Source organism: Bicyclus anynana, chromosome 2 (assembly GCF_947172395.1).
Source record: "Bicyclus anynana chromosome 2, ilBicAnyn1.1, whole genome shotgun sequence".
Taxonomy (NCBI): Eukaryota; Metazoa; Arthropoda; class Insecta; order Lepidoptera; family Nymphalidae; genus Bicyclus; species Bicyclus anynana.
In genome coordinates, this window is record NC_069084.1 from 16,734,180 (window position 1) to 16,749,926 (window position 15,747).

Genomic DNA, 15,747 nt, shown 5'->3' on the forward strand with positions numbered 1-15,747 from the left:
TTTTCGGGAAATCAATCAAATGCCTTCAGTTCTTCTGAGTTGTATGTACATAAATACGTAGGCAAATGTACCCGTTACAATATAACTCACACCTTTATTAAATTGCAAGTAACTAGCCCAAAATTGTATTGTATAGCCCCCCTGACCTCTCACTCATTTGAGTCGAATCGTGAGAGGGCGAGCCCGGTATTTTCTCTTCGCGTGCTTGGCCCGCCTTCTTAACTCCCTATAAGTCCTTTAATCTATACCCTTGTCCCAATCATTCTCCCACTCTCCCTCTTCAGGGGCTGTTACTTTAAACCACGACGATCCACACTCTCCGTCCAAACGTCACCTCCTATACTACTCACACGAATCAATGACAAAGTTGACAAACAACTAATTGTAATAACAATAGTTCTAAACGCGCTAAAGTATTTTTTTTTTCACTAAACAGCTTTATATGTGCAAGCCAGTTCTAAATTTAAATTAAATCTTTGGTAAGCTACCTCTTTGGTCGCCATGTTGCGGAGTACAAGATCGTTCCATTTTTAAATTAAACGACAAATATGATTTTACATTTTAATTAATTTACTTGGCCGCTAAACACGACAGATGTGTATTTTCATACAACTATTGCCGGCCACTGCTCGATCAGTACAGCAAGTTAGATTTATCTCGAAAAAAGTTGTCGAAACAATGCTTAAATTTCCAAGCATGTCTGAGAAAATAATATTTGCCGTATATCCCTCCAACTATTCGGGAAAGACTGTATTAAGAGTGGGTACGACTATAGACCAACGGGACGGGGATCGAACCACCACCCCTTTTACCGTTGAGGCTCAAAATCGGATAATAGGGATGATGACAGTTTTTTAAATTGTATATAAATTAAGAGTATACTAATAGCAAAGCAATTTTGTAAAAGTAACAGGGTATCTGCGATCATTACTTTCGGAGCTACAGGGATTTAAAGGGTCAGATTTGCGGCGCTGCCGTGGATCCCTGAAAAACGCCCCATACAAAATGGCACGATTTAGTGACGTCGTTGGCTCGCTGATCGTTAGGTTTGTATGGGCGTTCAAACAAAATTACTAATATCTTTGTTATTTGTGCGTTTATGTTTATAGTTCATTTATTGAAAAATGTCACATTTAATGTAAGGACGCTAAAACTGTATGAATTTTCATCTAATTACGATAAAAAAAATTTAATAGATTTTGAAATTTTATAATCTTATTACATATATCTTTGCTTTTTATGTATAAATTAGTTAACTTGACCTTATTTACCCGAATGTATCATAAAAATCAATATATTCAAACCTAGTCATCATCCCCATTAAAGCAGGAGTACCTTGAGGTCCTTCTGCAGGTTGGCGAGCCGGCGCTGCAACTCGCGGTGGTGGTCGGCGTCGGCGTCGGCGTCCGGCGCCGCGCCCGCGCGACACACCCACACGCAGCGCCGCGCCGCCTCGCCGCTCATCAGCACCGTGTGCTGCACCTCCTGCGGACGATCATACGATCATCACTGACACCAATTATCTTCTATAGGAACTGCCTCGCTAGACGTTAAGTCTGTCAAAAGTATATGATCACTAGAGGACGCCCGCGACTTTGTCTGCATGGATTTCAGTTTTACACTAATTCCGCGAGAGCTATGGATTTTTCCTGGATAAAAAGTAGCAGTAGAAGTAGCAGTTAAAGAAACAAACAATCCATACAAACTTTCGCTTATATAATATTAAGTAGGATGATATTGAGTAGGATGATGTTCATACAAACTGTTTTGTGTTTAATTTTTTTTATTTGTTCATACAAATCGATGTATCATTGTGTTAAAATTACACGTGTGTTTATTACGATTTAACATTTAGGTATGGTTGTGTGCGGTGTAAGTATAGAGTTAGGTACTAGTACCGAATCGTAAATCTATGGGTGTAAGGATATAATTATTACAGATTCGTATAGACCCTCGAGCAGGCAGCTTTCTTGTGCAAAAAATTTCAATAGCAATTCAAAGCGAGAATGCTGCGTATGTGATAAGCACCCAAGGACGACAATTTTTTTTTTCGTTTTATATAAAAAGCCTTCCAAAAAATACAATATTATCTATTTTAGAATTAAGCAAGTACATTTTTCTTGTTTTACCTGTTCTAACACTGTGGTGAGATAAGCGTCGCAGGCCTCCTGCGGCAGCGTGCGTACCAATACGCTGAGCGCACGCGCCATTTCGCGGCGCCAGCGCGCCGGCGCACCGCGTACCAGCCTGTAGCAGGGCGGAGTTGTGCTGTTGTCCAGACTGTACCTGTGAAAAAACGTATAATTTATAGTTAAAATATTATTTATAGTTTATTCGAGAGATTCTATCTTTTTAGTAGGTTACGTATTAAAAAACCGAATAACAAACCAAACTCCTATAGGATCATATATGTTCGTCAGTCACAGTAAATTTTCTCCGAATCTTCTGGATTAAGTTAAAATTTGGTTCAAATCAATGCCTGTGACCCAAATGCAGACACGTGAATAGACGAATTCTGAATATGGGGACACTTTTGGGGGCAAGGAAAATTAAACACCCTGGGAAATTCATGTCTATGTTTGTAATTTATTTATTAATGCTCTGGGAGAATAAATTTTAAAAAACCTTATTTGAATTTGTATTAGTATTGTATTACATTGAGTGGACCGAGGATATCAAGCGGGTTGCAGGGAGCCACTGGATGCTGGCGGCTCGAGATCGTTGTGCTTGGAGGTCCATGCAAGAGGCCTATGTCCAGCAGTGGACGTCTATCGGCTGATAAGGAAGGAATTGCAGGCAATCTTACCATTTGTTCAGCAAGCTTTTGTCATTCTCGTCTTCAGCTGCCTCCAGGGCAGCTTTGAAGTCGGCACATTCCAGGGTGTGAGGCAGCAGCGGCGTGCCCAGGTTGGAGTTGAGGAACAGCACCGGGACCACGGCACCCAGCTCCGACTGACCTGGAAAATGTAATAAGGGATTTTAGAACGACAACTGTGAAAAATAAATAATTACCGCAAAGTCATACAGCATGGGAACAAAGTATATTGTGATGTGAAAGGCTAAGGGTAGATTTATTCAAGAGTTCAATAATTGTAGAGTCAAATTGTATAGACCTTTCGAACCTGCAACAACCAGCCCCTGGCACGTCGATTCTCTTTCTACGATCGCAAACACTTCGAAAACTAGAAAAATGTATAGGAATGACATTTGTTATTGACAGGTCACGTGATCAAGATCTGTCATTCCCATACATTTTCGAAGCGTTTGCGATCATAGAAAGAGAATCGACGTGCCACTTGGCTACAGGGGCGATACCGTCAGATTGATCAGATCATCACAGTATTGAAAGTAGAAGAATTTTGACCTTTAAATAAAATTGAAGGTAGAATTGACAATGTGACATTTTAGTGACTGGATCCAAAAATATCTGTAACAATTTTTCTGATGATGGTAAAAACATGGTAGAAGAATTTGGGTAGACTTTTGAACGGTTACTAAATGCCTTTCTAATGCGACTTCGCTCACGTCTAGAATAGTCCATCTACCTTTGGGGGTAGACCGATCTTAGAATACAGAGTTTTTCTGTATTCTGAGAGGCCGACAATGTTACTCATGATTTTTTTTTGTTTATTCTATACAAGTTAGCCATTGACTTCAATCTCACCTGAAGGTAAGTGATGATGCAGTCTAAGTTGGAAGTGGGCTAACTTGTAGGAGGAGGATGAAAATCCATACCCCTTTCGGTTTCTACACGGCATCGTACCGGAACGCTAAATCGATTGGCGGTACGTCTTTGCTGGTAGAGTGGTAACTATCCACGGCCGATGCCTGCCACCAGCCAGACCTGGACCAATTAAGAAAATCTCAATCTGACGAGCCGGGGATCGAACCCAGGACCTCCGCGTTTTGTAGATCCACCGCGCATACCACTGCGCCACGGAGGCCGCTAAAAAAATGATGATGATGATGATGATGATGATGATGATGATGATGATGATGATGATGATGGTGATGATGATGATGATGATGATGATGATGATGGTGATGATGATGATGATGATGATGATGATGATGATGATGATGATGATGATGATGATGATGAATGATGATGATACTCACGAGCTAGTTCAGCGACGCACAGCACTGGGAAGCGATGGTCGCGTTGCTGCTCCAGCGGCGAGCGCCAGTGCAGGTCGGCCACGTGCACCCGCCAGCCACGCTTGCGCGCGCGCGAGCACGCAGCCGCGCCGCCACGCCGCAGTGCAGCGCGCCCTTCTCCGCGCAGCAATCTGAATGGAGACTTCGATTTACTTTGGACTAGTGCAAGAATTCAGGCAAACCAGCCCCTGTAGCCAAGTGGCACGTTGAATCTCTTTCTACGATCGCAAACGCTTCGAAAACTACAAAAATGTATGGGAATGACATGTGCTATCGACAGGTCACGTGATCAAGATCTGCGATCGTAGATACAGAATCGACTTGCCATAGGGGTACCTTACCTCACGTGACAATTTCTAGGGAATAATAAAAGTACTTAACATAATAACTGCCTGATTAGTTGAGGAGATACCAGATTGGGGTATTGCCGGAGCTATATATTAAGCTTTTCTTTTCTACAATAATTTCTTAGTGGCATGTATGGTCCAAGCTTCATTCATACTCGTAATTTTGCAACTTCCTTCCTTACCTAAGCTGACAAATATTCAGGTTAAAAAAAACGAAGGTCTATCTCATTCATATAGTTGAACTTGGCATTTCTTTTTGATACTGTAAAAAAAGTTAATTTTACTGCCTGCGCATGGAGTATCTAATAAATCAATCATTATCGCCGTACATCACATTACATGTGCAGATAAAGCGCTCCATTATTGCTGATAACATCAAACATAATCAACAACTCAACCTGAAGTATCGTCAGATTTGTGTGTACCTACCCTCTGATGCAGTTGTGCATATTAAACATTATCTTCTTATATTAAAAAAATATATTAAACTCGAAAACAATTCAACCGATTTGAATGACAGCTATAGGTTGAGCGAGATAGTGTCTGAAGTTGACACATAACTCACCTTGTGAATCCGCAGCACAGACGTAAATGACCATCGTGCGCCGTCGCCTGGTCCGCTGGCCGGTGATCCTGCCCAGCAGGTAGGAGCGGTGCTCCTCGGGCAGCTCGGCCACGTTAGCCGGCACGGGCGGACCCTCGACATCTTCGCGCGGGGAGGCGCAAGCCACCGGCGACGACAGTGAGATAGAGTCTGAAGTTCATATACAAGGAAAAATTTAATTAGTTTAAATATAAAAGAAAGAATGTTCATGAATAGAAAATCGCCACAGTTTGCATTCGACGACGGAAGGAATTCGGTATCTACTCGTATGCACTTTAGCACCGAATTCCTTCCATCCCTTCCGACACTAAGGTGTCGCGACAGTAAAGGAGGTACGCTTGCAGTGTTTCAAACAAAATTATCACGAACCTCCATCCGAGTGACTGTTTCGGCAAAAACGCCCTCAATAAACCTTGTGACATAATACGACGCGTTAATCGCGACCGAAAACAGCGAGCGTAGTTTTTTTCACATATTATTCTAAACCGAACGATAACAACATTACAACAGCACGCTACACAGTGACGACGACACGTAATTTCCGTTGCCGACTGTTTGTCGTGTTTACTCTGTCACGCCAACTAAATACTAGGGTCGATAAAGTCCGTCGCAGATGCTATGCCAGTGCCTGTACGCTTCGAAAACTAAAAATGCATGGGAATGACATTTGCTATTGACAGGTCACGTGATCAAGTTACCGATCGGATCTTTCATTCCCATATATTTTTTAGCTTTCGAAGCGTTATCGTTTGTAGAAAGAGAATCGACGTCCCACATGGCTACAGACCCAGGTGTCGAGACACAATATAATAGGTAGGTAGATATTACTTCTGCCTCCGATTCCAGAGGGAGTGGGTTCGAATCCGGTCCGGGGCATGCTGCTTCAACTTTTCAGTTGTGCGCATTTTTAAGGAATTAAATATCACGTGTAAACGGTGAAAGAATAATATCGCGAGGAAACCTGCATACCAGAGAATTTTCTCAATTCTCTGCGTGTATGAAGTCTGCCAGCCTGACAGTTACCTGAGACACTGGAGCCCACGGGCGGGCGCGGCCCCTTCAGCTGCGGCTTCTTGTCCTTGAAGGCAGGCGCCTCCAGCAGCTCCTGCGGCGGCGGCGCGGCGCTGGCGTCCGACGCCTTGGTGACGCGGTACGACGGCGACCTGCGCGCGCAACAGTTGGGTCTACGCTAAGTTATTATGCCATTTTCAATCTTACTACTACAGAGGCCTTAAATCTATACTTATAATAAATTTGTAGAGAGGTCAATTCTGTACATGAAATATATTTCCAAAATAACTATCAGGGGGTGATTAGTGGTCGATACTGATGCCAAAAATGCAATCAGTAAAATTTTTGTCTGTCTGTCTGTCTGTTTGTCTGTATGTTCTTTATAGAAACAAAAACTACTCAACGGATTTAGATTATTATTCATACTCCTGAGCAGGTTATAGTATACTTTTTATCACGCTACCATCAATAGGAGCAGAGCAGTGAAGGGAAATGTTGAGAAAACGGGAGAAATTACTCCATTTTTTAAGCTTCCGTCGCCGTCGCGTGGTAGGGTAGGGGTAGGGTAGGGTTAGGGTACGGGTAGGGTAGTGGTAGAGTTTCACGCGGACGAAGTCGCGGGCGTCCGCTAGTAATATAATAATAATAATAAGTTTCTTTATTTATGGCTACAAATTGGTTAGATTACATTCATAAAAATTATGTTAGTAGGTACACAATTAAGATAAAAAAATAAATAATAAACTATAAACTATCTCACCGCACCAAAACAGAAATAAATTTCTGCAGGATCGGCGAGTCAGTCTTGCTTGCTAACATGTTCAAGATCCTATTGGCGCTTGCCCGCAGTCTTCCTAGGAAGGATGACTTCCGTTTTCTAATTATTGCATAAAACAAGCTCTCAAATCCGTAGTCATTCCGTAATGTTTAAATGCCGTAGGGCGCAGTGGGTAGTACGCCCACTTTCTGCACGGCCGTGGGTTCGATTTCCACAACTGTAAGATATTTATGAGACGAGCATGGGTATTTTTTAGTAAGAATGCCACAAACTTTACCTCTTTATAATATTGGTATATAGATAAAATTACCCCGTTGGTTATCTTAGTTGGTTGATTAGACTATGTGGTTTCGGATGATGAGTTCCCAAGTTCGAAGCCTGGAACTTGGAAGAGACACAAGTCTATTTTATTCGTGCCACAGACGGTTTCTACGCGACATCATATCGGAACGCTAAATCGCTTGGTACGTCTTTGTCGTTAGGGTGCTAACTAGCCACGGTATATGCCAGACCAGACCTGAGTCAATTTAGAAATTATAAAATGATCCGTGCTGAGAATCGAACTCAGGACCTCCCTTTTGAGAAACACAGGACTACCGTCTACGCCAGAAACGTGGTCATAATGTGTAATGGGTAAAAAATATACATACATACATAAGTACATACTTACATACATACACACATTATACAAGCGAAAAACATAACCATTCTTGCAGTCGGGTAATAAGTGACGTCATAAAAGTAATATGTTCATACTAAAACCAATAAGGCTATTTACCTCTACGTAAACTCTACGAAGAGTCTACGGCGTAGCTCTTCGTGAATTGATTTAAAAATGCAGATTTTATACAACAACTAGCCAGCGTTTTCACCCGCGTAGTTCCCGTTTCCATGAGAATACTCACACACGTGACTTTCTAGTGGTAGAAGAATTTTCAAAATTGATTCAGTAGATCCTGAGATTACACCTCACAATACCACAAACTTCTTCAAATCTTTATTCATCTGACCATCATAATTCCACCAAGACCGATGTCACTGAAATTTCTTTGCAAAGTTGAAAGTTTTTTCGTAATTGGTCAATTTGTGTGCTGGGAACTCTTTGATCTTCGCTACGGTCTTTATCATTGGCCTACAAAGAAAATATCTAAAAGTTACAGACAGTACCTATCCTACCCTAATGACAGCATGTCTGTCTGTAACCCTTAAAAAAAAAGGGTGTACAGCTCAGCATATGCCGTGTACTACAAACAAGCATAATACACGGCGCTGATTTTCAGCTGAGACCCGTGTGACCGGGCAAAATTTTGGGACGGCTGACCGATTTTAACGGGTCTTTTTAAACGAAAAATTGGTGAAAATCCGTTCAGTAGTGAAAATTAATTTTTTTCAATTTTACAATTATTAAGATAATGGTGATAATTAAACTCTAAAGCTTAAAATTAAACTATTGTTCCAAACCAAAGAGTTACAAGTTATCGGGGCCAAACAGACAAACAGGTGAAGGACTTTATTTTATAAAAGTTTCGTTAAAATGCGTCGAGTAGTTTTGGATTCTATAACGAACATAGAGACATATAGACAGACAAAAATTTTACTGTTTACATTTTTGGCATCTTTTTCGATCACTGAGACCCTGACCCCCTGAGAGTTATTTTGGAAATAAATTTCCAGAATTGACCTCTCTACAGATTTATTATAAGTGCATATAGATATACATATTATATAGATTAGATACAATCAAATGTTACAATCTTTTTGACGGCCTCCGTGGCGCAGTGGTATGCGAGGTGGATTTACAAGACGGAGGTCCTGGGTTCGATCCCCGGCTGGGCCGATTGAGATTTTCTTAATTGGTTTAGGTCTGGCTGGTGGGAGGCTTCCGCTGTGGCTAGTTACCATCCTACCGGCAAAGACGTAACGCCAAGCGATTTAGCGTTCCAGTACGATGCCGTGTAGAAACCGAAAGGGGTGTGGATTTTCATCCTCCTCCTAACAAGTTAGCCCGTTTCCATCTTAGATTGCATCATCACTTACCATGAGGTGAGATTGTAGTCAAGGGCTAACTTGTAAAGAATAAAAAAAAAAATCTGAGGATCTGCTAGTTAGTCTAACTAAGCCATACACAAACACGCAGAGCCGTACTGTGTACTGTGTACAAACACGGCGAGTAAACGCTCCGGCTCAGGCGTGGCCGGGGGAGGGGCAATGACGTCACTGCCAGCCGTGACGTCAGCCGCGTAGCGCTCGCCTCGACCCAGATACTGCGCCAGGGTTGCCAATGTTTGAGCGGCCTTCGTTTGCAGGGAGACCAATAATCGGGTTAACATTGCTCTTAGCTGTACCTGGAGCCCGCGACGCTTACCTACTTGTGGTTGGATGGATGAGAAATAATAATATAAAAATAAATAAATTAATTAAACAAATAAAAACACCCGACTGCATAAATTATACAAAAACTGAAAAGAAAAAAAAACAAGCTCAGTCCAGAAGTGTAGAAAGCAATTAGAAAACAGTCGGGACCTATTAATTATTAATGTAGAAGAAAATCATTCTATCCAATATCTATCTAACACCTTTTTAGTTCCGATAAATGGTAAATTTCGGATTTATTTCTTACGTAGGTTACATGTTACAAAGTACGATAATGTATACCTACGTCCAACCGAGGTTAAGTAAATATTCAAAAAGATCTACGGAACCCTCGGTGGGTGAATCTGACTCGCACTTGTCGGATTTTTATAATCAATATATTTAGTTTAGTATATTTAAGGTGTTTTATAACTTTACTTCACAAACCTGCTCGCACCTATAGTCATCCGGCTCGCGTATTTTGTATAGACAACTAATAAATAACGTTTTTCTAATTGTAGTTTTTTTTAAACATTGCCATTATAAACCATTTTAGAATCCTCACAAAAAGCTCTTGAATTTGATGCCCATATTGCAATATTAAAAAAAAAAAAAAATTTTCACCTCAAGTCTATAGCGTGTCACAGTCCTCTTGTTATGTTTTTTTTAGTTTCACCTATCTAAGAACACTTGGGTTATTGAGACAAATCTAACGATATCCTAATTACGTAAATCCATTTAGTGGTTTGGAAGATATGAGGTAATAAAGAATATTACATACATACACACATACAAGATACACGCGAAAAACATAACCCTTCTTGCAGTCGGGTAAAAATAAATTGAAAGCAAAATAACGTGAAAAAAAGGTTTTATTAAAACGCTCTAAAAAGAAGAATTTTAGCTCAATCGGTTGAAGATATCTACTTCAAAATTGAGTTCAAATAAGCCACCGTAACATACATTGCAAATTAAATAAAAGTTTTATAAAAAACATTCCGATCAAATTGAGAACCTCCTCCTTTATGAAGTCGGTTAAAAAGCTTGCGGTGTTGAATTACACTATACGATTGTGTTCTTAGTTCTAGATAATTTTGTAAAATGGTGATGTACCAAAAATAAACCTTGGCTGAGTTTGTTGTGGGCTCTTCTCGGACCAAGGTGCGTTTGGAACCTTCATATTTTTCACTATATTTTTCAGTTTTTGGCTTAAATTACCACCATCCAAATAAATAAGCCTTATTAAAATAAATGAATTTGAGTTTCAGTTTCATGTAAGTACGGTTGCCAATTATGTAGCTTGATTAGGAGGCTTTGGAATCCAGATCCTAAAATTGCTTATATAATGATTTATTTATTTTGCTATCATCCGCGAAAATTCGGCGAACCCATGCGACAACGTCACCCAGGTCCGACAAAATACTCTCTACGTACGTTTCACCCCGAAACCGGAGCATCCTCAGGAGATGTTGACTCTACAACGTGCAATTGCAAAGTGTCGTTTTCGACCTTTGCTTCGTCTTTTATAGACCAAAAAGTAGGTGGGGCAAGAGGTGGGCGTTGCCAAGATACTCATAATATAAGCGATTTATCTTGCATCGCATTCAAACATTTTTATTAATGGTGACTTCGATAACTCACAGACACGGAACGGACAGACAATTGGATGTCTTTGTAGATAAATTAAACAATTTGCACCCAAAAATTAAATTTAAATTAGAAATAGAACAGAATAATTCTTTAAATTTCCTTGATGTAACAATCACTAGAGTTAATAATAGACATCACTTTGGGATTTATCGTAAGCCAACTTATACAGATATAACCATACCAGCTTCATCTTGTCATCCATGGCAACATAAATTAGCAGCTTTCCATAGTTATGTTCATAGACTGATGTCCATTCCTCTAACTAGGGATCAGTATAACAAGGAATTAAATATAATATATCGCATGGCCATTTCGAATGGATACAACCCGAATATTGTGAATAGAATAATCAATAAGAAACAATTGGTGTTGATTAGAAAAGAACTTTATGGCATTCCATTAGAAAAACCTAAAAAATTTAAAGCTAGTCTAACATACTTTGGTCCAGTGTCGGAACGTATTGCAAAAACACTTAGAAAGCATGATATAAATGTGACTTTCAGAACAAATAACTCTCTTAAAAATATTTGCAATGGTAAAGATAAACTAGAAAAGCAACATAAATCGGGAGTATATAAATTGCAATGTTCTGAATGTAATGCAACATATATTGGTCAAACCGGTCGGAATTTTGATACACGTTACAAGGAACACATATCCGCTGTTCGAAATGACCGTCCACAAAGGTCGCACTTTGCAAAGCATCTCCTAGATACTGGTCATAAGCTGGCAGATAATCATATGTATGACATTTTACACACTTGCAATAAAGGCCTACGACTATGCGTTTTGGAACAATTAGAAATAGTAAAACATAATAAGTCAGGAATTACCCTATTAAATGAACAAATAGAGTTATCGAAGTCACCATTAATAAAAATGTTTGAATGCGATGCAAGATAAATCGCTTATATTATGAGTATCTTGGCAACGCCCACCTCTTGCCCCACCTACTTTTTGGTCTATAAAAGACGAAGCAAAGGTCGAAAACGACACTTTCGCGCTCGGCCGCCGTCGCGAGCAGACGTGTCCGTCGTAGTGCTCCGGCGTTTGAGTCCGCGTAGTTTTCGAAATTATATATTTAATTGACTGCCTATTTGTCGAAAGCTACTGCAACCAACGTGGGTTGCCGGATCAACACACCGTTTCGTCTGGTTTCTGCCCCGGTCTGCCACCAGCGGCATGCCCCGGGGCCGGGCCGGTACGTGAATGAGTGTGCCGGTACCTCCGCCTGGACCGCGCCTAACGGCAGGCCGTCACCGTACCGCGACCGCGTACCTACCCGCGTACCTATTCTATTTTATTATCGCGCGTAGCAAATAACCATGCCACCGCCTCCTACCCACCCCGGACAACAGCGCCGCGCAACCCGGCCGCAGCCAGTGCAAACTTCACGTCGCCGGCGCGACTACCCGCGCGAAATTACCACCGAGGCCGGCCTGGACAAGCCCGAGCCGGGCTGTTCTAAAACATTGGCCGATTCGGATAAGAGATCAGCAAGGTCCGCACCAGCTACTGCGAGCCCTTCCGAGGGTGCTGGCGAGACCGTGTTCGCTACGAGCCCGCCCATCCTATCACCAACTCTGGCTCCTAAACCAAGACGCGCTGTACCAACGCGCGCTCATACCTCGCGCCAACCCGCAGTGGCCGAGCTCGCTCACACTCACGCCGGGCCCGCTCACGCCGCGCCGCTCGCCGCGCCACTTTCAACGCCCGCGCTCACCGCGCTCGCTCACACTGAGCCCGCGCGCGCCGGGCCCGCTCACGCCGCGCCGCTCGCCGCGCCACTTGCAACGCCCGCGCTCACCGCGCTCGCTCACACTGAGCCCGCGCGCGCCGGGCCCGCTCACGCCGCGCCGCTCGCCGCGCCACTTGCAACGCCCGCGCTCACCGCGCTCGCTCACACTGAGCCCGCGCGCGCCGGGCCCGCTCACGCCGCGCCGCTCGCCGCGCCACTGACAATGCCCGCGCTCACCGCGCTCGCTCACACTGAGCCCGCGCGCGCCGGGCCCGCTCACGCCGCGCCGCTCGCCGCGCCACTTGCAACGCCCGCGCTCACCGCGCTCGCTCACACTGAGCCCGCGCGCGCCGGGCCCGCTCACGCCGCGCCGCTCGCCGCGCCACCTGCAACGCCCGCGCTCACCGCGCTCGCTCACACTGAGCCCGCGCGCGCCGGGCCCGCTTACGCCGCACCGCTCGCCGCGCCATTTGCAACGCTCGCGCCCGCCGCGCTCACTTACGCTGAGTCCGCTCATGCCGGACCAGCTCACGCCGCGCCGCTCGCAGTGCCACTCACTGCGCCCATTTACGTGGGGCACACACTTGCCGCACCCGCGCATGCCACGCACGTCGGAGTCACACACGCCGAGACCACACACGCCGGGCCCGCTCACGCTGTGTACATGTACGCTGCGCCTACGCACGCTACACCGTCTACGTCATGGCAACCGCCATTAACCACGCATTCGTATGCTGTGCCGCCGACGATGCCTGTTCACGCCATGCTGGCGCAGCTTGCTGCGCCAGCCGGTGAACGTACACCCCATCGGATAGGTACCACTGAAGCCATGGACGTTGCAATGGAGACGTCACCGGTGGCTCAGGGACCACTGCCAACACTACCGACGCAGTCTCCTAGATATCCAGTGGCCCAGTCGCACATCCCTGTGGGCCGCTTCCCATCTCCGCCCCAGAGGGAAATCCGCGAAAATTCGGCGAACCCATGCGACAACGTCACCCAGGTCCGACAAAATACTCTCTACGTACGTTTCACCCCGAAACCGGAGCATCCTCAGGAGATGTTGACTCTACAACGTGCAATTGCAAAGTGTCGTTTTCGACCTTTGCTTCGTCTTTTATAGACCAAAAAGTAGGTGGGGCAAGAGGTGGGCGTTGCCAAGATACTCATAATATAAGCGATTTATCTTGCATCGCATTCAAACATTTTTATTAATGGTGACTTCGATAACTCACAGACACGGAACGGACAGACAATTGGATGTCTTTGTAGATAAATTAAACAATTTGCACCCAAAAATTAAATTTAAATTAGAAATAGAACAGAATAATTCTTTAAATTTCCTTGATGTAACAATCACTAGAGTTAATAATAGACATCACTTTGGGATTTATCGTAAGCCAACTTATACAGATATAACCATACCAGCTTCATCTTGTCATCCATGGCAACATAAATTAGCAGCTTTCCATAGTTATGTTCATAGACTGATGTCCATTCCTCTAACTAGGGATCAGTATAACAAGGAATTAAATATAATATATCGCATGGCCATTTCGAATGGATACAACCCGAATATTGTGAATAGAATAATCAATAAGAAACAATTGGTGTTGATTAGAAAAGAACTTTATGGCATTCCATTAGAAAAACCTAAAAAATTTAAAGCTAGTCTAACATACTTTGGTCCAGTGTCGGAACGTATTGCAAAAACACTTAGAAAGCATGATATAAATGTGACTTTCAGAACAAATAACTCTCTTAAAAATATTTGCAATGGTAAAGATAAACTAGAAAAGCAACATAAATCGGGAGTATATAAATTGCAATGTTCTGAATGTAATGCAACATATATTGGTCAAACCGGTCGGAATTTTGATACACGTTACAAGGAACACATATCCGCTGTTCGAAATGACCGTCCACAAAGGTCGCACTTTGCAAAGCATCTCCTAGATACTGGTCATAAGCTGGCAGATAATCATATGTATGACATTTTACACACTTGCAATAAAGGCCTACGACTATGCGTTTTGGAACAATTAGAAATAGTAAAACATAATAAGTCAGGAATTACCCTATTAAATGAACAAATAGAGTTATCGAAGTCACCATTAATAAAAATGTTTGAATGCGATGCAAGATAAATCGCTTATATTATGAGTATCTTGGCAACGCCCACCTCTTGCCCCACCTACTTTTTGGTCTATAAAAGACGAAGCAAAGGTCGAAAACGACACTTTCGCGCTCGGCCGCCGTCGCGAGCAGACGTGTCCGTCGTAGTGCTCCGGCGTTTGAGTCCGCGTAGTTTTCGAAATTATATATTTAATTGACTGCCTATTTGTCGAAAGCTACTGCAACCAACGTGGGTTGCCGGATCAACACACCGTTTCGTCTGGTTTCTGCCCCGGTCTGCCACCAGCGGCATGCCCCGGGGCCGGGCCGGTACGTGAATGAGTGTGCCGGTACCTCCGCCTGGACCGCGCCTAACGGCAGGCCGTCACCGTACCGCGACCGCGTACCTACCCGCGTACCTATTCTATTTTATTATCGCGCGTAGCAAATAACCATGCCACCGCCTCCTACCCACCCCGGACAACAGCGCCGCGCAACCCGGCCGCAGCCAGTGCAAACTTCACGTCGCCGGCGCGACTACCCGCGCGAAATTACCACCGAGGCCGGCCTGGACAAGCCCGAGCCGGGCTGTTCTAAAACATTGGCCGATTCGGATAAGAGATCAGCAAGGTCCGCACCAGCTACTGCGAGCCCTTCCGAGGGTGCTGGCGAGACCGTGTTCGCTACGAGCCCGCCCATCCTATCACCAACTCTGGCTCCTAAACCAAGACGCGCTGTACCAACGCGCGCTCATACCTCGCGCCAACCCGCAGTGGCCGAGCTCGCTCACACTCACGCCGGGCCCGCTCACGCCGCGCCGCTCGCCGCGCCACTTTCAACGCCCGCGCTCACCGCGCTCGCTCACACTGAGCCCGCGCGCGCCGGGCCCGCTCACGCCGCGCCGCTCGCCGCGCCACTTGCAACGCCCGCGCTCACCGCGCTCGCTCACACTGAGCCCGCGCGCGCCGGGCCCGCTCACGCCGCGCCGCTCGCC

At 44.3% G+C, this 15,747-nt stretch overlaps 3 protein-coding genes across 4 annotated transcripts in view; 1 reads left to right on the forward strand and 2 right to left on the reverse strand.

Moving 5' to 3' along the window:
* Positions 1-15,747, forward strand: part of LOC112050248 (phosphatidylinositol-3-phosphatase SAC1) — a 260,117-nt gene that overhangs the window by 52,409 nt on the left and 191,961 nt on the right. The gene's annotated exons all lie outside the window — the stretch shown is intronic.
* Positions 1,321-3,541, reverse strand: LOC128198746 (uncharacterized). The gene is made up of 4 exons (XM_052885530.1): positions 3,526-3,541; positions 2,807-2,957; positions 2,130-2,286; positions 1,321-1,485 (listed from the first exon to the last, which is right to left on the reverse strand). Exons 1-4 carry the CDS (start codon positions 3,539-3,541, stop codon positions 1,321-1,323), a joined length of 489 nt encoding a protein of 162 aa, XP_052741490.1.
* LOC128199294 (uncharacterized) overlaps positions 2,819-15,747 on the reverse strand; it is a 45,034-nt gene continuing 32,105 nt past the window's right edge. The window contains exons 2-5 of one of the 2 annotated variants that reach the window (XM_052888236.1): positions 6,133-6,272; positions 5,071-5,259; positions 4,120-4,289; positions 2,819-2,957 (exon numbers count right to left, since the gene is read on the reverse strand). In XM_052888236.1, the coding sequence (XP_052744196.1) occupies positions 4,123-4,289; positions 5,071-5,259; positions 6,133-6,272 (496 nt within the window). In that variant the 3' untranslated portion in view covers positions 2,819-2,957; positions 4,120-4,122. Of the gene's footprint in view, positions 2,958-4,119; positions 4,290-5,070; positions 5,260-6,132; positions 6,294-15,747 lie in introns of both variants that reach the window. The other variant, XM_052888232.1, reaches the window with a different exon arrangement.

Excerpts from the sequence above, each read along its gene's own strand:
- LOC128198746 (XM_052885530.1), bottom strand. Across the intron at positions 2,287-2,806 it reads AAAAGCTTGCTGAACAAATG|GTACAGTCTGGACAACAGCA; the intron begins GTAAGATTGCCT and ends GTTTTTTCACAG. Across the intron at positions 1,486-2,129 it reads TCACCACAGTGTTAGAACAG|GAGGTGCAGCACACGGTGCT; the intron begins GTAAAACAAGAA and ends GATCGTCCGCAG.